This window comes from Melitaea cinxia, chromosome 26 (assembly GCF_905220565.1).
Source record: "Melitaea cinxia chromosome 26, ilMelCinx1.1, whole genome shotgun sequence".
Classification (NCBI taxonomy): domain Eukaryota; kingdom Metazoa; phylum Arthropoda; class Insecta; order Lepidoptera; family Nymphalidae; genus Melitaea; species Melitaea cinxia.
Window position 1 is genome coordinate 7,163,289 of NC_059419.1, and position 24,573 is coordinate 7,187,861.

General features: G+C 31.4%; 1 protein-coding gene across 1 annotated transcript in view; it reads left to right on the plus strand.

Annotated features, from left to right (window-relative positions):
- Nucleotides 1-24,573, plus strand: part of LOC123666445 (dihydropyrimidinase) — a 62,525-nt gene that overhangs the window by 14,244 nt on the left and 23,708 nt on the right. Inside the window, exon 2 of the mRNA XM_045600537.1 lies at nt 19,575-19,669. Within this exon, the coding sequence (XP_045456493.1) occupies nt 19,575-19,669 (95 nt within the window). The remainder of the gene's footprint in view (nt 1-19,574; nt 19,670-24,573) is intronic.

Consider the following 24,573-nt stretch of genomic DNA (forward strand, 5'->3'; position numbering starts at 1 on the left):
ATTTCTTTACGGATTGGATGTCTGTCCGTAGGTATCCCAACATGCCTTGGAAAGCACGTTACGCTGTTTGGCTGTTGGTTATAGCTTTCGTTACTCTTAGTAGTTCCAATCATTCTCCTACACCAAAAATAGTCTTATGCCCAGCAGCAGGATATTACAGGCTGAATCTTTGTGTAAATATACAATGAAGTAGGCACTAATGATAAATAATGAGTAATAAAAACTAAATATACAATGAAGTAGGCAGTAATGAAAAATAATAAGTAATAAAAACTACAATGAAACGCTAATGATTACGTTTCAGTAAGTGTATTAAATTAATTCGTATATAAACACCGCAGTATAAGATTAATATATATCATTGCATCAGTCTGAGACCGCAATGCGCTCGATTCCACACATATCATTATAATGCCGCAGACTTACCGCAAATAAAACTCATAATTAGATGAATTTTTCTAGACTGGATTTTCTGCTACAAAAATTCTTGATCAGGGAATTGTTAGGGACATGTTGCTAGTAAATGTCACAAAACTATCAAAAAGAAACATTAACAGATCTTTTAAGTGGGGACTATAATTATTGACTATTTAAAAGTTATGTGTGGTTATTCTTATTATAATTGTTTACTTGTAATTTAATGTACCTATTGTAAGAAAAATGTCAGCGAAAATAAAAACTATTATACTAATAAACAACAGTATGTATCATAATTTTAAAAAAATATTAGCATTCTGCACACCTCTATATAAATTATAAGTGTGCGAAATTTTATACTCCTCCGTCCGCACAATGTTCGTAAAAAGGGGTACAAAGTTTTTGCTTCACGTACTAATATATAGATATTATTATTAACCGTAAAATAGCATAAAAAAACTTCAATAAAATATAGTTGGTCTCCTTTAAAGACACGATTGCATTAATTAAATTGCTACCGGTTTTCTGTAAGGAAGCCAAGCAATACCATTTTCCAATTCCAATTGTGTTCTTTCTCACGTTTATACATATTTCATTATCCGAAGATTACTGCATAATGTACCTATTTTTAGTAGAAAACTTCTTTAATATTAGTATCCTACTAATATTATGCGAAAGTTTTTGAGGATAGATGAATTATCGAGACCTTTTCACGTTAAGACCTATATCCTTTCTTTATATCACTTGATCAGGAACTTTGCGTTTGCGAAAACAACGAGGCGTTGCGCGTTGCTCCAATATAATAATAATAGGCTCTTGAGAGATTAAAAAAATAACGCGTTCGAAATTCAATATTTACATCATTCATAGTTTTACGCTATTGAAAATTTATATAAACTGTAATTCATTTAATAAGAAGAAGTACGTTATCTATAATATAAAAATGAGTCGCTGAATGTGTTGCTAAGCGCAAAACTCGAGAACGGTTGGACCGATTTCGCTAATTCTTTTTTTAAAATATTCCTTGAAGTACGAGGATGGTTCTTACGGAAAGAAAAATTCTAAAAAAAAAAAAAAATTTCTTGAAAAAGTCTAAAAACAACACTTTTCTATACTCCCATACAAAAGATTTGTGATAATACTTAAATGTCAATTTGAACTTTAATACCATACGATAAAGTTTGTGCTGTGTGGCTACGGCACCAAAGAATTTAGCCACCCCTTCTCTTCCCGTGGGTGTCGTAAGAGGCGACTAAGGGATAACAAGGTTCCACTACCACCTTGGAACTTAAGAAGCCGACCGATGGCGGGATAACCATCTAACCGCTGGCTTTGAAACACACAGGCCGAAGACGGGCAGCAGCGTCTTCGGTGCGACAAAGCCAGCCCTGCGGTCACCAACCCGCCTGCCCAGCGTGGTGACTACGGGCAACACACATGAGTTCACGCATTTTTGGCGCGAACTTGTGGAGGCCTATGTCCAGCAGTGGACTGCAATAGACTGGAATGATGATAAAGTTTGTGTTAGGCGATACGAAGTTCGCCGGGTCAGCTAGTTACATATAATAGAAAGTTTTCTCCCATTGGGTCTAAAAGCGGGTTTTTAACGTTGGTTTTTATATTGAAAACAATTTGTTAATCGACTTGAATAAACGTCCTCCGCGGTAATTCCCTCTAATGAGATAAGTACTTGTTAGGATGCATATTATCACAATTGCATCGCTATAAAAAATGTACCAAACAGTTACTTTTTACATGTAAAAGTATAACAAATAAATAAAAAATTTCGAAATTGTTGTAGTCATAAAAATGAAACAAAATTACTTTTATATCACAGATGAAGAATTACTGACACATCAAAAATATAAAAAAATTTATATAGTCGTATGTAAATAGTAATACCTCTTCTCTTATTAGTGAAATGTTATATTTATTTTGGAAAGCCCTTAACCGCTCTTCTTAAACAGGAGAGATATTCAAAAGATTACATCAAACCTGATTGCGTGGATACTGCTATTAACGCTCAGAAATAGCAGAGATTAACGGATTTAATTCACAATCAGCAATTACATATGAAATATGTGTGCTAAACCATTACTAACTTAGGTAGGTAAAACAACCTTTACATTATTTGTCGAACATATATTTATAACTATTCAATTTTTGAGTTTAACACATTATTTTACAATAATTCAAACTTGTCACGTTTAGCTTCTATTGACATTTAACTCTCGTGTCAATAGCTATTATTCAACGTATTGTGTAACCATGTCTATAGCTCTACTACTCAACTAATAATAACTATATCAAACACATGTCAGACCGTTCCTGTCCTGCCATTCACCTTCCCCCTTTGACGACTCACCTCAATAACTTCTGTCTCAACAGGAATTACTAGTAGATCCATTTATAAACGACGTCCTTTAGACCGAAGAGTGTATTATATACCTTTTTTATTACAATTAAAAATAATTAATGCCTTTGAATTTAAACGTGACAGAAGTCAAAAGTTATGTATATAAGTCTCGATTTTTCCTAATGTCTGCATTGTTTACAACTTATGCTTAATTGGGTAACCTTTTCTGTGTGTTTTTACGTACTTGTGTGTATTTGAAAAATCTATTTAAATGAAATTTTGCATGACATAGCAAGAACTATTAATCATGATCATCATCATTACAGCCTATACAGTCCACTGCTGGACATAGGCCTCCCCAATTTACGCCAAAAATAACGTGAACTCATGTGTACCACCCATACCACCACGCATTTACTCATAGTCACCACGCTGGGCTGGAGTTGGTTACCGCAGGGCTGGCTTTGTCGCACCGAAGACGGACCCGTCTTCGGCCTGTGTATTTCAAAGCCAGCAGTTGGACGGTTATCCTGCCACCGGTCGGCTTTTTAAGTTCCAAGGTGGTAGCGGAACTGTGTGTAGTCGCCTCTTACGACACCCACGGGAAGAGAGGAGGTGGCTATGTTCTTTAGTACCGTAGCCTCACAGAACTATCAATGGAACGGATGAAATGCAAATATTTATGGATTAGCCTGAAGTATAAAAGACATCATCTTTAATAATGTCAATTTCGTTAAAGGCATAAATAGCGGGTTTTTTATCAAAAAAACTCAAATACAGCGATAGTTATATATAATTAATTAAAAAAAAACTTATCAAACATGGCAAAAGTTCAACAGTACATTTTGGAAAGGACCTTTTTGTCATATACGTCGGACTTAGGAACTTGTTGACAGAAATAACTTCTAAGAACACCTTCATCATAGAATACTCATACGCAGTTGAACCGTTATATTATCACAATACGCAATGATGTGCATCATATGTGTAGTAACTCATGACCTTATGATGACTCTACATGTACAATTGTACAATTCACTCATTTGGTTTTAAACATATACTTTGTAATATATACCGCTTTATTCTTATTAATGTCCTTTTTCTAAAGATTGTCTGGAAGAGATCGCTCTTTAGCGATAAGACCGCCTTTTGTACATTCCTTTTTTGTTATTATTATTATTATTTCTCGCTTGTTTCTTTTTCTTTTATGTTATTTGTATTGTTTTTGGTTGTACAATAAAGTATATTTGTATTTGTATTGTATATATAAATCAAAAAAAAGTGCTGAAATGAATGTACTCTAATAACTTCGACTGTACCTAATTGGATATTTTTCCGTCATTATGGTCGGTAATGAACGAATTTCGATGTATTTCGTTTTACTCATACACAGAAACGAAGGAGTAGCTAATAAAGAAAAATAATTGTGACATCCTTACACTACCATATAAAAAATAAATATATATTATTGCTTTTGCATATATACATAAAACTTCACATTAATTAAAACGTACAACTTACAATTGTGACAAGTGCCTTAAAATATCTTCTTGAAATAATATTCTATTCTAATAAATAAAACAATACAACACCTACAGTGTGTTTTTACGACGAATGTTGAAACATACTTATACAGATTTAGTAGATATGAACCATATTGCAATGCCATGGGTTTCTATAAATAACGACACACTTTCAAAGCGGATCACTTTCCGACGTTTTCCAAAGATAAGCTTAGTACGGCTCGTATGTAAATGACAAAGTTTTACAGCACAGAATACCGCAGAACAAAGCGATGTATGAACTAATAAGGTAGATACATTGGATTTAGTTCTGACATCGGTTTAGTTCAATACTTAAGTCGCTATTACGTTAATGTTGATGTTAACGGATGGTTAAAGAGCTGTTTTATTGCAATTCATTTAATAACGACGGATACTTTAAGAATACGACAGGAATTGCTGAGACAATCAAGTGTTTTTTTTAAATAATGACTTCATACTCAATGTCTATCAGTGCGATGTCAGTCCTGTATTGTATGTGTGGAAACACATACGACGTAACAAGAACAAATCGTGCCTACAAACCCAGAGCAGAAAGTACTGTAACTGCCAACTACGTCAATGTGCCAGTCAAAGCGATCCCGTGTTCCACTATGAAGAAAACACTAAGGAAATTTGCACACTCCTTACTAAATTATTTTCTTTCCATAGCAGTTCAAGAACAACCATTTCACACTTAAAGCCTATTATGTATAAACTACGAAATATCACACAATTAATTAATACCTACAATTAATGAAACCGATTAAGCTATTAATATAAAAAACATCAACGATTGTGAAACCACGAAAACGTGCATAGTAGTAGTTAAACCAAAACGGTATTAAAATAAAACTTTCACTTACAAACCTTTCAACCATAACGCCTACACATAGGTAAATGTAACATATATATTTATGTGTAAAATTTGTTTGTATATGTGTGGGTGGCACGAGAAAGTGACATCTAATCAATAGAAGTGGGATGGACGTGTATCCCTTATCAGTTAACCACCGAATCATATTATGTATATTAACTTTATTATATTTTATGAGCTAAACTTGAGTTGAGATGTTACATACTTTATAATTGTAAGATTCTTTTTACGTTACCTTTGTAAATAAAATTGACAATTTTCACATAGTCTATTAATTTTGGTTCGTTATTAATCTTAAAACTTTCGTAATGAATGGTATAATAGTCACAAAACAATAAGCCATTATAATTTCCATACACACAACGTTGCGGATACAGAAACACACACAAATTACAAAGTTAGTAACTAATACTAAAAACGCAGCAGTTTCACCAAGATCATATTACCTATAGATCTCTATTTTGTTACCTAATATTGTCTTAATTTTGCGTGGACCATTCATTTTAATTACATCTAGTTTCTAATGCTATATTTTTCGAAACAAATTTAATGAACACCTTAAATAATTTCAATGATGATCGTTGATTATTATCGCAGCGTTCATTACGATATGAATGAGTGGTTTAGTCTTTGTATACATCTGGATATGTAATCTAGATTAGAAAAAAAAGATATATTTGAAGACTATTTTTTTTTACATTTTTATTATATACAATACACATAAACAGCCATTCACCTACCCTTGGAATTAAAAGTTCGACTTTAAATAACTTACTTACCTGTAGGTATAATTATTCTATAAAGGTAATAAATACTTATTACCTTTATAAAATAATTTAAATATATATATATATATATATATATTACTGTATTAAAAAAATAAGTTGCTATTACACAGAATGGCTCGTTTTAATAAAATATATTATAATTGTAAGTCATCTAATGTCTAGTATACTAAATGATACTGAATCTCGTTGTTTTGGGGACCGTTGAATTTGAGAATATTTGTTATTTTTTAAAAAATTTTTTATTTATACACACATGAATAAAGTTACCGATTTCCATAAGATAAAGATTTATTGTTATATTTGCAAAAACCGAGAACACTTTGTAATAAATTGATAATATTTAACTAAAGCGTAATCTGTCATAAAACAAACACCTTTCCAATCACGACAGACGGACAAACAAACATTACGTCAATGTTTAACTAACCGACTTTTGAGTATTTGCAACTCTCCACTTAAGATTACTGAGATTAAGTATTTTATTTTATTACCCAAGGATATTTGTTTTACAAGTAGGTAATGTTTTGTAAAAAGTTCTTATATAGTTGTTAGTACTAACTTACTTTTTAGAAATCAAATACTTTTTTGACATGTTTGTGTAATAAATAAATTCATCAATCATTACATAACAAGCTTACTTTGCTAGGTAAGGCTAAAACATACGACAGTAATTTACTTACGAGTATTGTATTGCTTTTTATTATAATGTATGGCAACGAATGTGTTACGCATGCATGTAAACATTTATACTAAAATGTTATATAAATACCAATTAGAATTTTATAATTGTATGTGTGTAAAATAAAAATCCCACTAAAAATAATTATGCGGAATACGTAGTATAGACACAAGATACGACCTTCGTCTCGAGCGATGTGTATCACATTAAATAACTATATGTATATACATTAACTGTTAAAGGTTGAACCGAATTTCTATTTCTACATTTCCAGCAAAAAACGCTTTACAAATTTAATAATAACGTCTTCCTAATCATCACTTTCTAATCATCACAAAGTGTCATTAAAAATTGACTTCCTATAGAACTAAACATTTTCTTGCTAAAGACATAGTCCTATGTTTATTTAATACATAAAATGCTTATCACTTAATTTGATATGTTATTAAAATATCACCGTGGTAACAAGAATAGGGTATACCATATTAACTTAACTCCAAAAAGCCATGATGTCATCATGGGGAAGTGACTGACTCACGCATGGGGTGAATACAAAATAATACAGTAAAGTTGTTTATATTGCTGAAATGTCTGGCTTTTTCTGAATTGGAATATCGCCAAGACCTTAGGTAATAGAATAGGGTGGTATTCCTACGTTGAATTTTATTTATAACTCGACATTTACTCGAGGAGAAAAGCTGATGTTTTTGTTAAATTAATTGTTGATTTTGTTCTTGACAGACACAGATGGCTCTGATTCACTATTTTATTATGGTAGAAACTAAAAATATTTATTGTAAAAATTGAAGATTCTTCAGCCATTTTTTTTTTATTTCATATTCAATAGGCTTCTTAGTTTGTAGTTTCTGACATTAAAAAAAAAAAAACAGTTTATTTCGTCAAACGTGTGGCGACTATCTCACGACATACAAACTAGAGAAAACTGACGTACCTACATCGCGATATCAAAGTTGAGGAACTTTTTATCCCTATTCCTTACACCCCACTAAAGCGGTTCTCGCGTTATTTTGATATCATCCATATATCCAAAATGTTGGCGTCCAACATAATATCTATTTAATCGATTCTTTTTACTATAATAGTATTCAAATAAGACTTCAAAGGATATTTAATTTATAATTTGATTTGTATTTTGTATAAAAGTGTGCAATTTATAACATATTAATTCTTTACTATAAAAATATAGAAGTTTAAGAATAAGCACTTCCCGTATTTTTCATTTTGTGAGAGTAAAGCACAGCCGGTAATAGTTTATAGTTATATATTTAGTTAGATCGAATAAATGTAAAGTTCGTCAATTTTTTTCTCTCTCAGCTTAACATATTTTGCTAAGCAATTCAGTTAGCAGCAGTTCAATTAGTTCAGTTGAGCAGTTCAGTTCAGTTAGCACATTGTCAAGAATTATTCAATTTAGCTAAATTGTAGAACAGTTAGTAGTAATCAAGATCAACAACAATGAACGCAATAATCACCGATTCACGGTAACGACTGTTGTAACTAAAATCGGAGGTTTGATAACAACATTTTACTATTGAATTGTGACAATAATACCTACTAATTTTTATTTTGACATAATTATCCGTTTTACGCGTTGGCGCAACTGTCGGTTCGGGTTCGATCCCCGCACATGACAAACATATGTATTTGGCCATACGTTGTTTGCCGTGGTCGGAGTGTTTGTGCAGTCCTTGTAGGTCTCCCCACCGTGCCTCGGAGAGCACGTTGAACCGTCGGTCTCGGTTGTTATCGTGATAGCGATCGTTACTCATAGTAGAGAATATAACCGCCAACCCGCATTGGAGCAACGTGGTGGATAAAGCTCTGATCCTTCTCCTACATGGGGAAAAAAGCCTATGCTCAGCAGTGGGATATTACAGGCTAAAGCGATCCGTTTTACTCTTAACCAAGCTCTGTCAAAATAAAACCAAAACAAACACTATTACATTTTTCGATATCTTATAAGCAAGCACGCAATATTGATTTGATTGCAATCAGTTTTTTCAAACAAATAGCAGTTTTACTTTAGTTAATATGTTTTAACAGTAATATTAATCGGTCTTTCCCGACTAAGTCTGACTATCATAGGATGTAATTTTGCGTAAAATTGTTGTTTCATAAAACTCATTAACTTCAAACTCATTTATAATCATATAAACGTTAATTATGATTATAAATGAAAACACAGTTAGTGTTGTATTCATCAATCTGTTTTAACATTTCTATTAAATTGTTCACGTCCCAGTATTGAGCAAGAGGCCTTCTCTAGCAAGTAGGTATTTTGTTGTTAATACAAAAGATTTTTTCAAGTCCTTATACGTCCTCGGCTTAACCATAAACAACGCAATACGAATTGTGTACCAATGATTTAAAACTGATAAGCGACTTCAATTTTATTCACAAAGGATGTAACAAATGGTCAAGTACAGCATGACCATACACGGCAACGCCTATGTGAGATGACCTTGAGACTCATTACAATGGTCTAATCTTTAATTCTTCACGAGCTCCGATATTTTGTAGTTGTTAACCGACTTCAAAAATTGGAGGAATGCTCAATTCGACGTTATTTTTTATGTATTTTCTCTAGTTAATTAATGTAATGCTTTTAGTTCTGTAATGTGTATTGTATGTACTATAGGACGTAGATGTCCGTATAGTACGTATGGTGTTGATGTACGTACGTTGATATACGTATGTTGATGTACGTTTATATACAATGGCGTTTGTTTTAATTTAATTCTTCAAGATTTTATGTTAATCTATGTTGATTCATTTAAAGTTATAGATTATTTCTTTAAATGCGTAATTAGGTTATCGTTAGAAACCGCTAATTAGTAATTAGCCAAGCACATTGTACTACACAATCTGTAAACTTTTTTATGTTTAGTAATAAAGCATAAAAATACAAACATTTACCCCATAAAATACCAATCCAATTAAATAAATATATAGCCTATTTATTAGGGCTATGAGTCAACAAGTTTTATGTCAAATAAGTGACTATTTTTACTATCATATTATATACCTACCAATAAAAAGAATAATCGAATATCCGCGCATGTTACAAAAGCGATTTTCAATTCAATTATATTATTTACATTTACGATTCTCATCATGTTGATCATAAGGTGATGTTTTATATCCTATTTTCAAATCTTCTTCGTATCACTAGCGTAGATAAATTGGAACCTAAATCTGACTAAATTATTCTGGCAGAGTATTTATTATTGTAGAAGTTAACAACAATACAATACCAAGAATGTCTGTTAATAATAATTCAAATAATTATATGTAATAATTGTATTAATATATTAGAAATAATTTGATAAATTATTACATTACTTATTTAAATAAGTATTTATTATATTATATAAATAAATAAACGCTTCACACTCAACGGCCCTAGTAGGATATTCTCCGATTTCGGGGGTCCAGAAACACAAAATACACAAGCACAAACGCCCATATCACGTCAAACATCTATATGGCCAATACAAATGTCTGTCGTGAGCGGGGATCAAACTCGTGACCGCCAGCGCAACAGCCAGCGCTGTGACCGCTGCGTCAACGCGTCATCAAGAATATCGTCAAAAATATGTATTACATGTAATATAACCGGGGGGAGTGATATGAAGTGACGATATTTTCATTGATCCCTCGCAAATTCTCACTCTTAGTTACCCTTATATACACAATATCACACAAAATAAATATAAAAACAAGTAATTCAATACGCTTTTAGTTATACAAACATTCCCGTCTCATAATTTTCCCCGTTACATTCGAGTGCAGCGCTCAGAAATGAAATGAATAAAAATATAAGTTTCATTTTAATTAAAAAAACGTTGGTATACGAATGTGTAAGGTTGATCCGTGGCTCGTTTCTGTTCGTCATGGTTTTTTAATGGTCGACGATGTGGATGGTTTTAATGAGCATTAGAATTAGTTAATTAAATAATGTTTATCGTAATTGTAAGTGTACCTTCGGAAGCGCAATGTTATTATCATATTAACGGAATTTCGATGTCTTAATATAATAACAATGTTTTAATTATCTGTATTTTATTTATTTATTTACAGTTAATACTAAATACTCAATAGATTACATAAACAGATAGATTTTATTTATTGCAAATAACATTTAAATCGTCAACAAAAAGATTTTAAGTCCAGGGATTTTTTTATTTATAGCTGTGTTCAAATCTGTCGATAAACCCATCAAATATAACTAAAATTACGCATCAAATCATCTGCATAAAAATAGTCTGACAAGGACTTGAGAATCTGAAACATCAGAAAGAACCAATAAATATCTTATATTTATTCCCTTAATCTCATTCATTCTTTCTTCTCCGTTCTACGTGACATCGGCAAAACTATCCACGTTACTTGTCACTAACTGATATATTTTTTTTACATTTTCAGTCTATTTATAACAATATTTTGAATAACCTATTCGTGAGTATTCTTCACGGCCTTCCTTTCCATTCTTCACCAGCAATACGGTTTCCGCCGTAACAGGTCCACGGGGGATCTTTTAGTGTACGCCTCGCACATCTGGGGCTAAGCCTTGGACAAGCACGGAGAAGCGCTAGCTGTCTCACTTGATGTATCGAAGGCATTTGACCGGGTCTGGCATGAGAGCCTATTGAGCAAGCTTTCAGCTTACGGAATACCCCCGAGCTTGTGTGACTGGATATCAGATTTCCTGAGTGGACGATCATTTCGGGTGGTCTTAGATGGCTCCTCGTCTGAGTTGATGGCGGTTAATGCCGGTGTCCCTCAGGGATCAGTTCTCTCTGCAACCCTCTTCTTGATTCACATAAATGACCTCCTCAGGCCCGGTATCTTTGGATACGCGGATGACAGCACTGTTACGGAGAGATACGTGTCCGATCCCCGAGCTGGTGGGGCTGAAACTCATGAGCATAGAGAGGCCCTGGTTGAACGCATGAATTTGGCTTTGAAAGAGGTATCCGATTGGGGTGACGCCAACCTAGTCAAATTTAATGCTTCCAAAACACAAGCGTGTCTTTTTCACTGCTAAACGGAGTCCATTCCCATTAGCCCCAACTTTCCGGGGTGTATCTGTTCCGATCACCGATAGTATTGATCTTCTAGGCATAAATATTTCGTCTAATATGAACTTCGGACAATGCATAGAATCCAAGGCAAAAATTGCTGGTAAGAAACTTGGTATCCTCAATAAAGTCAGGCAGTACTTCACACCGGAACAGCTTCTTACTCTCTACCAAGCACAAGTTCGATCGTGTATGGAGTACTGCAGCCATTTATGGGATGGCTCTGCCAAGCTCGCTGCTTTGGATTCTGTGGATCGACGCGCCAGAAGACTCATCGGTGACAAATCGCTGGTTCGCTCTAGACTTCAAAGTCTCGAACATCGGCGCAAGGTTGCCTGTTTGTCGGTATTTTAAAGGTTATATTTCGGAGAGTGTGCTCTAGAACTATACAATTTGGTTCCACCATCACCTTTCTACCACCGAACCGCAAGGCATCGCATGAATCTGCACCGCTATGTGGTTGAAATCCCACGATCTCGCACTAAACGATTTGCTTCCTCGTTCCTAATACGCACCGCTAAAATTTGGAATGCCCTTCCGGCCTCCGTTTTTCCAACGAACTATAACTTGGGTATCTTTAAATCAAGAGTGAATAGGCATCTTCTAGGCAAGCGCGCACCACCTTAGGCTGCATCTTCACTTGACTTCAGGTGAGATCGCAGTCAAGCGCTAGTCTATATATTTAAAAAAAAAAAAAAAAACGGCAACTCATTTCGCATACAAATACTAATTGAAGCTGTAATTGATAAACTATCGTGGGATCTAATCATAGTTTTGGTGGCGTCATCACCATTAAAAGTATTACGTAATGAAACACTAAAAGATAACTTTTAACAGATGGTTGACTTTTGTTAAACGCGCTACCTCGCATAATATGGCTAGTATTATAATAGTCAAGGCGATTTTAATGCTAAAATACTGAGTTTGTAACTAATGCAGTATAGATTTTTTAATTAATAAAATCGTCTCAAGTTTAAAATGTATGTTGTATGCTATAACTTTTTAATAGTTCAAGTACCTTGATATCTCGACGCTGAACGTCTCAATCGATATGCACGAGTGTGATTGTGATAGCTATTACATTTTGTTATAAATTTTTAATATATAAAACACTTCTTTTAGCACTTACAATTAAATTTATCCAGTGTAAAAAAAACCAGACAAAATGGCGGTATTAAAATATTTTGCATTCATGTTACAAGTAAAAATTAAAACAATTAATACTCAAACGTTTAAGTCCTACTTCATTTACCCTACTCCTATATAAAGCCTTGAGCTCAATTTTGGGATGTTACCATGTCATCATGTCACTTTGTGGTGTTGAATCAATCACATTTCGCATTAATTTTTTTTTGTATTTACATTCAAAGCATTTTATCGATGTAGTTGCCACTGGCGGATCAAAATAAATAAAATAAAAATAACCCAAACCTCCGTGAACCTTCGTGACACTCCATGAAACCGATTTGTCATAACGTAAGCATGTTTTCAATAACTTGTTTATGAATATACATGGAGTATCCAACGATTTTATCTTCATTAAGGGCTGTCATCATTAAAATTTATTTCAAGGTACCCGTAACTTTAAATAAACTGGGATCTTTTAATTATAAGAAGGAGATTCAAAAATATACCTACTCGTTATTAAAGATGGTCAAGTATTCGATTTTAAATAAATAATTAATAAAATTAAAACTTACAAAACTAAAAATATTAAATACAATATTAACGCCTCACAATCAACGGACGCTAACACAGTACGAATGTGAACGATCCGTAAACACAAACGTACAGACTAAAGACAAACATTCGGTATAACCTACACAAATAAATTGTCGTAAGCGGGAATTAAACCCGTAACTGCTAACCATTTCTTGTGATCACTGCGTCAACACGTCGTTAAAAAAGTCTCTGAATATTTACTTCCTCTTCTATAAATAAATTAATTAATTATAAGAATATTAGACTTGACCTGATTATTATCCAACGATAAGTATTTAAACCCGATCTTATTTTTTCATAATTAGTTTACAAGACCCTGAACACTTAACCTTACAACGTTCAATTACTCATACATTTCTATTCAAACAAAAACAACACAATACATAAGTCAAAGACCTTAAAATCTATACAAGATTCACATACTTATAATGCTAAATGTCGACGTTTCTTCATCATCTATAATTATAATGCCGTAATTACACTATCATTGTTGTAGTTTTATTCATTTGTGACTGATGTTTTTGACAGCTAATAACGTGACATAATGATGGGACAAAAATAGCATGTGACAGTTATGTTTTCAGATGTACAATGGAGAAAGTTAGGGAAAACGTGCATGTTTCTTTGATATAAAATACAGTTGTAGAGGATTTCACGTGTTTTTCGTGTAAATATAAACTAATACTTAGTCAATAATACTGGGTGGGATAGGACACAACAAAAAAAGTCTTGTTCATAATTTGGAGAAGCCTGACTGGGGAAAGACCTCAAACTACTAAACTACTCTCAATTACTATTGTATTTCTATGGTGAGTAAGGTAGCTCTTGGGAAGTATCAGGGTAGGGCGTTTAGGGGAAACACGTTTGCGATGCTCCTGGTGTTGCAAAAAACTATTGTCTCCGAGTAGGCAGGCGTATCCGCTACCTCTGGCTTACAAAACATCCGAGGCAGAACACTTGTGTTAGATATTGATACTGCTTTTATCGACAAAACGGGCGTAAGGAATATTTTCAAACTTGTCATGGAAATTATATTAAACGAAAGTTTTCTGAGACATATTATGTGATTTTTATATAAAAGTATATTTTTATTCTAAGCATAATATTTTATTGTATTTTAAATTGTTTTTTAACAAAAAGAAAGAAAAACTGTTCAATGTTTCTAAAAGTGTTGTAAAAGTAGTCTTTAAAAAAATGTTGTGGTTCTTTAAATTAATTTTATCTTTTATATGGAATATATATATTTTTTCTTTCATTTCACAAAATAAAAAAATGTGTAGGGTACTTATTTGTCATTTTTAGAGAAAGTTAAATAATATATATACATTATATATACGAGAAATTTTTCTTTTTTTTTTAAATAATGAGTAAAAATTTTAAGATTATTATGTAAATAACTTATTATATAAGTTAAAAAACGCAATGAAAAATTAAAAAAAAAAATACTTTCTCTAAATGTATCACTATAACGATAAATTATCTAACCAGTTTAAATCAGATAGATCTGGATCCGTTCTTTTAATATTAAGAAAGTCAATGTAGTCGAGTCCCGAAAGGCTAAAAACTAATGAAACCGCATGAAGCGGGAAAGTTGTTTTGTTTTCTCTCAAGTTTTTCAACATTGCAAATTGAATGTTTCTAGAAATTCATTTTCAATGTCCATTTATTATACATAATGGATGTGTATGTGCACGTGCTTATATTTTACGGTTCGTTTTAAGTTTTACGATTCAGCGAAATAGTAAATCTTACTTTGTAATATTTTGTCGTCTTATATGACGGATGTTCACATAAATTGAAATAATTTTCGTCTTTGGTAGGTGCTCGTTAATATTCGTATGGCTAATTATAATTATAATTACATTTTTTTTTGCTTTTTTATATATTGTTAAATGTAAATAGACATACAGCTGATTTCATTTGCGTAAGGATACGAATCATCTCTCGCGACATTGTTTGCTGTAGTCATGAATAAAAGAAGTTCCAATGAAATAATTAAAAACAGAATATTAATTTTTTTTAGAAAATAACTATTATTTAATACGCCATCCCAACAAAGAATAGAAAATTAATTACTAATTTAAAACTTTTAATATTTGTATATCTAAGCACTTTAGTTTTTACAGTATTCGCTAATCTTAAAATGTGATAAATAATTTAATTGAATTAGATATATGTTATGCCTCTACTCCTATCGTCTGGGAAGATATGCTGTTCAGCAATGCGATGACCCTGATACACTTACGTTCTGAGATTAGTACACGAGATTAGACACAAGTTCAATCCATTATTCGATAGCTCTCTAGGTTATAATTTTTCTCTCTTGTTTTGTGTGTTTACAGAAATAATGTATGTCTAGATAAAGTCTCAACATGGCTAATATTCATAAAATCTTCCATAATAAGTATAATAAACGCTAACTGTGTTAATTCGCCTCCTTTTTTTCTAATACTAAATTTTTTTTTTTTTTGATGTTGCACGTTTTATAGATTAGGTATTAAAAATAAAATTTAAGAATTTAAATTAAAGAAAATTAGTCTTTTTCCTTTATATAATGTAGTTGTTATGTAGATAATAGAAATATTTTAAATGATCCCGTGACTTTCATTTATAAACAAATCGTCCAAAGAATCACTAGCCCGTTGGAGCAGTTTGCAGCCTTCTTTCTGTTCCAGGACTTGTTGGTTCGATTACCGCCTCGAGTGTGAAATTTGATATATGTATTTATATATGTAAGTATTATATGTATTTATCGAAAAAAGAATGAGCCGGCTTACCCTATACACAAGCATTGCTTACCTTAAGAACAGACAACCGTCTGTGTATGTTATAGATTTAAATTTTTTTAACTCCAGTCTACTATAATGGATTTATTTTGTAGATTAGCTTATACCTATGATTTTTTATGAGTTTTCCTAATACATAATTACATGCACGATTATCATTGCCAGCTTCGCCAACCCACGAATCAAATAATTATATAGGTATTAACATTTAATTGTAATTGTTTATTTACTATCATTTATTTAATGTTATTTTATTTATCTAAATGATATGTGTTACTTTGAAAAATTTAATCAGCTTTTCAATTACTTCAAGTAGTTTATCCTATTATCACATGTTAAGTGTTTATTTAATTATGCGTACAGATGATAGGGACAGTTATATTTGGATTACTCAAGTACGAAAGAGATAAACTATTTGGCCGACAGCTTATGCCTTTTTAAACGTCCATAGTATAAAAAAGATCTATATTTTTAAACATTATTTATAGAAAATCTATATCTAAACTAATTTATGTTTAATAAGCCATTCTAAATATAAATACAAACTTGTATTTATAAAAGAGAATTCTAACAAAATTCAACAAGTAAAAAAAAAGGATTCATTGATAGAAATAATCCTAAATCAAAATTATTTGAAAAGTTTCTCATTAGTCATACAATTTAGTATCAACTGATGTACTTATGTTTAAAAAGAGGGAAATTTGTTTGTGGATAATTAATTGCCATATTATATTCACACTTATGACGGGTGTAGACGTTCTTTTTAATTGAAGAGGTCTATTCAATTTTTAACTGAAAACATAATAGGACTATGCTCACCCACTACACACGCAGGGAATAATTTACTACATTATATGGATAATTATTGTAGTTTAAATGTTGATGTATACGATTCAAAGAATCTTTTTAATACTTCTAGAAATATCTTCACTGTTATACATAAAAAAGTAAATTTTCATATAGATTGAAATGATAAACCCTTTCGTATTTTCCCCAGTTAAAAAAAACACTACAAATGTCGTTTGTTTATAAACTTTCTATAACGACATGGAACGCTAGTGTAAACCAACGCACCTTCTATTTTAGGCGTCAGAAATTCAGTTTCAGCCATCGCGGCGCGAACGACGCGACGCCATATTGTTTATTGGAGCGCCATTTTTTATATTTCGCGGTTATTTTACTGCAATGTCGGCTCCTGTCGTGAATTCTGTGTCCGGGATCAATATAAAAGTGAGGTTTCTTTTATATTAAATATTTTAGTGTATTTTTTTTATAGTATAATTATGGTAAATAATCAAAATATATCGCGTCTGACGTTATTCTGTGCTAATATTTAGTATTGTCTTTCGTGAAAGGGACGATGAATCATCCTCTATTTCTTTATAACTTTTTGAGCAAATGTGCAATTTTTAATAAAAATAATCTATTTTAATCAATCAATCGATTAATTTAGTCTTGTTACTAGAATAAACGTGCTAAGAGGAAGACAATACATAACTTATTATTTCTTTTTATTCTGTTTAAACGTGAGACTAACGTAGGTACTAATTCTTTTCTGGAAAATAGTTGAGTAATTCAAATATTTATTTTAATAATTTTAAGTAATCAAAACACGTTTTTGCCCTTCAACTGCATTTGTTAATAAACGATACCAAAACGGAATTTAAGATTAATGTTTACTAATTTTTATGACCCTGAAATTCAAATACTTGTGTACTTACCTACAAATCCGCAGTACATCTATTTGTTTATGGAGGTTGATTTTCATGTCGAAATGTCGGTTCCGACTCATTATTGATTGCATTTTATAATTTTTAATAAAAAAATATAGTATTTCGTATAACAATTAACGGTTTTCAATAAAATTGACATACAGTTTGATTTGCCGCATTTGCGTGTCAAATATAGTGGATGTGCTAATTTAAACAGCAGTTCATAGAACGCTACTGAAACGTCGAAAGTTAATCTCAAATATCTCCACAACGACATAGGAACGATGTTTTTTTTTCGTAAAAAATAAAAATAAAAAAATTAATTAAGTATTTGAAAATTGTATGTAATCAACTCTAACATATATTTGAAATTTATGTGAAGTTAGACGCTTATCGGAGATAAGAATATTTTACATACATCTTTAAATCAAAATAAAATTTGACTTTATGCCATACCTACCTAACACCTAATAATTAGGTATATGATGGAATATTATGGTATCACACGTGCTTTTAAATAACAAATGCTACAAACTATTTAAAATCTCGTCAGTCATAAGAAAAACGTCTGCCCCAGTTTCATTGATGCGTTTTTTAACACCATTCATATTTATTGATGATGTTGTTTAGTTGATTTTGAATTTCCTCACTGTGCGCTGCAATGTAATCCGTTGAACCCAATAATTACCAATTGCCTACAGGGGAACACGACAGTAACGAAATCGTTTCAATTTGAGCCCGTAATTGAAGGGATAACCTTTTTAGTAAGTGAGAAAAAATGTCAATACGTATAGATTAATATAAAGTTTCTCTGTTATTTTTTATATTGTAAGCCTTAAGAAATTGTTATTACTTGATGCTAGTGTCAGTACTCTTAAAAATTCTGTTTCTTAAACTAATAACTAACCGTGATGACCTGTAATTGGATTTATTTGTTCTAACTTCTAAGCTGTTAACTTATTACTTTTTGTATGCCATTAGTTGTCCTTATCATAAATAAATAAATTAATAATTATACAAAAAAAGTCAGGCAGACACGTAAAATTAATAGAACGCAACAGACTACAATAGGTACTGTATTATTTGAATTTTTTACACATAATTTCAAGTTTGAGTACAAGACGCGAAAAATATAGTTACTTGTAACTAAAAAAAAGTACGACAACCTTTTTTTCATTTTTATATAACTTTATTTTATTTATATCTTTTAACGTAAAGCAAGTTGTTATGTTGCACATATTTGAACATTTTAAATATACATAGATATTATGTATTACGGTTTGAATCATTCAATTTTGTGGCACAGACAGGCAAAGGATCCAAGATCTCTCTCAACCTCTTATGTTAAAAACCTATTGAAGTCCTGTAGGAACATATAAAGTTGTCTGTAAATTATAGTACACGCTTAAAAAGTTTTTTAGTCAAAGTCTAATAATATTTGTATTTCCAGATCCATAATATAATAAACCTATAGATATAGACACTACGTTTCATTGCAAACTTAAACATACTTATAATTATGACCATAAATATTTTAAACGTAATATATGCTTTATGTATTCACGTATTAAAAAATTGTTATGATTTGTTACAGAGCTCCCAGAACCGGCTCCTCATCAAGAATGGCCGAGTTGTCAACGAAGATGGAATGGAAGACGCTGATGTTTACATCGAAGATGGCATCATTAAGTGAGTACAAATAAAGGCTCGCGTACAAACAAACAAGACATGCTTATTTTATTTTTTAACTATGCATGATATAAACATATACATAACTTGTGTAGGCCTATGTCCAGTAGTGGACTGCGATAGGCTGAAGTGATGATGATACATAGATAATCATTTTTATATACCTATTAATATTAAAAAATATACAGTTGTGTTTTGTTCGGTGAGCCCTTAGAATCGGTAACGTGCTTGTGTTTCTCCGGGTGTTATAGATGTCTATAACCCACACTCTAGTGTAAACGCTTTTCATTAGGCGGACTGTACGCTTACCAATATAGTATAAAAGAAATCATCTTCGTGATGTTTTATAGCCTGTCTTTTTTTAACCGACTTCAAAAAAACGAGGAGATTACTCAATTCGACCGTATATATATATTTATGTATGTTCGGGGATAACTCTTTTTTTGATAATTCCGATTTTGATAATTCTTTTTTTGTTGGAAAGGAGATATCCCTAGTTTGGTACCATGATAAGGAAATCAGGATCCGATGATCCGCATAACTTTTTACTGGGTGTACCTATTTTAATTATTTTTAATTTAATCGAAAGCCGATGTATATCATGTGGTCACATTTAAATTTCATCGAGATCTGATTACAACTTTTGGAGTAATCTTTGATAATGCGTATTTACTTGACTATTTTTTCGTCTACCTACGTTGTATTACTTGTCGATATAATTGAAGTCGGTTTTTCCTCCTTTGCCTGCAAACACAATTATCATTATTAGTTTACAGACTTTCAACGTGAATTTTTTTTTACAAAATTGCACTAATAAAAAAAGTTGTAACTACATATTTATGGCATATATAAATTGATATTGATTCCAAAGAATTTATACTAACCTATATATAGAGCTAGTATCCTTGTGTGTCTTCACACTTCACGTCATTTTATCTTTTAACACTCATACATAATTGACTTACTATTCTCAGAACTTTTATTTATAAAGATTCATTACTTGGAAAATAGTTTCAAACAATATGCTATAATGTAAATATTGTGCTCTGTTTTTATTTTATCAACTTCGAAGTAGTTTATATATGTATATACACATATAAACATGTTAATCAACGAAAGAAATTGTCAGCAGTTCTGATTCTTATATTATAAGCGTTATTCGCATAATGTTTGAATATAATGCACTTATTCGATATATATTTAAACAGTTTATTTATTATATAATATATAAATACATTACGATTCGTCTTAATTTCAAACAATAAAAAAACGACGGAATATTAGTTGAATATTGAAATAAAAATAAAAGTAATTATAATAAAAAAGCCAATTCGTGATAGCAAACTGAATGTTTCCTCAGAACACTTTCATTGTTTTTACAATTAATTTATGCACACACGCGACACCGCCTTATGTATATTCATTTTGTAATCTATTTATAACATGGAAGTTGTTATTGCTTACAAACTGCTTATTTACTGGATTGAATAATTACATGCTGTGATTTGTCACGTTGCTGTCAATCTGTTTTCAAGTAGTTTTTGTCTTTACTATACTATATGTGTATGGAAAATATTTGTATATACACATAGCGGTTTCGATGTCTGTCCTTGTGGATCTCCCCAACGTACCTCGGTGAGCACATTAATCTATCCCGGTTGTTATCATGTACACCTGATAGCGGTCATTACTCATAGTAGGGAATATATCCGTCAACTCACATTGGAGCAGCGTGGTGGATTAAACTCTGATCCTTCTCCTTTACATGGGAAAAGAGGCCTGTGCCTTCTATATAGAAAAAGATGGTAATAGAATATCTATAAATAGTAGTATTATATATGTATATACTAATATAAAATTAGAGTTTGTTTGAACATATTAGTTTTAAGTTCTGGCAGTTCGAAGCAAACCAAACTTTTTCTATGGTAAAGAATATTTATTAATTAGGACGGGTTATTATAGTACATAGTCACGAAATGACATGCCAATGACATCACGTGTCAGATCCTCTTAAAACATAAATATTTATATGCATTTTCTGGAAGCTAAATGCACATAAATGGAAACTTGACTAACAAAGATTCAAGTAATTTATTAAATATAAAAAGACACAAGTAATTACCATTTTACTTTTATTTTAATACTCGTGACGTGACATAAAAAAAAAGTGAATTAATTTTTCAAGAATAAAAGTATTGAAGACGCTGTAGTAATATGTAGTATTATGAACTTATCACAAAAGCTATGTATTTCGCGTGTTTTCAATTTAATTATCATAGTACACACCTGCTCGTAGTTAGCAATAGAAGCTAATTAATATTTGGAAGTATAACAAACGATGTCAAATGGGAACGCCCAAGCGATACATTATCATATTTCGCTATAGCAAAAGGGGAGCCGGTTTTTTTCGTTCGGTTATACTGCGAAAACTACTGAACCGATCGTAATAATACGTATACCATAAGATACAGCGTGTTTCGGAGAAGGTTTGAGTATATGATATTTTGGTGGTTAGTTATCGTGTAAAGAATATTGACGGACTGAGGTCGCTAGTTTCGCTATAATTAATTCATTCTTAATTGGTAATTATTGTTGGTTTACTTTAGCTGACCCGACAGACTTTGGTCCTGGTTTTCGAACGAAATGCGTGAAGTTAAAAGCTTAAAATAAAAATAATATATTTTTTCTTGTCATTCCATAAGAACCTTTTACTTAACACTAGTTCGGCTAGAATTAGTCCAACATACCTCGAGATTTCCGCTTAGCAACATATTTAGCTATTAGCGAAATAATGCTATGTTATCACTTTGTGACATAGGCTTTTATTTTACCGAGAGAAAACGAATCAGAAAAAATATAGTGAAATACACAGTAAAATACACTAAAAGGAAGTCAGTAATAAACTGAACTTGAAACAAAGATTTATAACATCATTACACAGCGAAGTTATATATAAATATTAACTGAACAAAGAGACAACTAAATAATAATTATGATAATTTAAAATAAAGCAGTACAAAAAATTCTCATCATTTTTTGTGTACCGGCTGTACGCCACTTATTCAATCTGTCACACCTTGTGTGTAATGTGTCATTCTAATTTGACCTAATTTGTACTATTTACAGGGTTATCAAAAATGTTGTATGAAAAAAAAGGAAATATCCAACTAAAGATTTAATACAGCCATCTATCGATCTATAAACAACAACTTTATTTCATTAAGAAAAAAACAATAAATCTTACAGTTTTCTAACGGCCTATAAATGTCACACTAATGCGCGAAAGCCTCTTCTATTAAGGAAACTTAGTTTAATCCGCAACGCCAATCTATACGAGATTAAACAAACATGATTAATAATTTCTTTCGAGATATGCTGTTTTCCCCGTTTTTCTCGTATTTTTCTTCATTCATTCACTAATGGCGATCAGGTGTCATAAATATATGCCACAAAAAAACACAGTGGTAATCTACTTGTTCTCTACTTTATTAATTAGCTCATCCTATATTTTATCCTATGAATAATCTGAATGAAATATATTTGATATGTCCTCGTTTTATTGTTATTAAATAAATATTGTATAAAAAAAAAACTTTTCTTTTAACGCACTACAGTATACAACGAGTTATTAAACTGAAGTCCGCCCAATTAACTGCGATATGAGAATATATATTATAATCTAAATATGCAACTTGCCCTAACGCTTTAATAAGAATAATAAAAATTAATTATTAAATAGTTATTATTTATAAAAGTACCGTCGTGTGTACGAAGTGTCTTGTCGATGACCGAGTCACCTGAGTTTTAAATAACCGATAATAATATTTTTACTTACGGTTATTTATAGCCATTTTTTCCATGTCTTCTCAACTTTTTTTTTTCAAATTTGTCGATTTTAAAGTTATGTAGCAATGAGCAGTGCTTACTGTTGCTTCATTTTATTACGTACTAGCTTTTACCCGCGGCTTCGCTCGCATTTATTTTTTATTATTATTAAAAAGTATCCTATGTTACTTCTAATACCTCCAAGAATATGTGTACAACTTAGCATGATGATCGGGTAAGTAATTTTTGCGTAAATGCGTAACAAACAAAATTTACACTTACTTACATTCACATTTATAATATTAGTACTTAGGGATAATTTCGGCTACGGTAAGCCTTCATGTGTCTATATATAGCTACAAACGGAAGGACGCCAGTTTAATAACACTTTGTATAAAGAGGTCCCCACAGAATTTTATACCGAAAATAATCGTAATAATTGAACATTTTAAAGCATATTGTACATCACTATCACAATTTTTTACACATAAAATGTACAAATACATATAAATTAACACTGTCAATGAAATCATTGTCTCATAATATAAAATTGTAAAATATGGTGTCAACCCTAGAATGAGTCACACCGACCTGCCCTCCCTTCCGTCAAGCCTAGAAAAGTTAATTAATTTCACCTTTATTTTAGCACTACTTATTTAACGAAGTACTTTGCAAAAGCGAAGGATTATGTATCTTCCTATTTATTACTTAATCTAGAGTTTGATATTGTAATTTAATGTAATTTAACCCCTATACATAAGTAAACAAACTAGTTGACAAACTTAATATGTTGGTGTTATTTATGGCGTCTGTCAAATTCCTTACACGTTTGACGTGTTCGATGAAAAATCCATTTAAGTGCGTGTTTGTAAACAAACTTGAAGATGTAGAGAAGTGTTTGCATGACAAGATTTCACAGAATATTTAAGAATTCGAAGTAGAAAATATTACAATTTCGAAAAAAATATAACCCATTCGAATGAACTTGCTTTTTAAAGAGTTAAAAATGATAGAAATAAGTTAGTTGCAAGTTCATTTAAAAATTAATAAACTTGATTATAAAAAAAAATACTTTTATT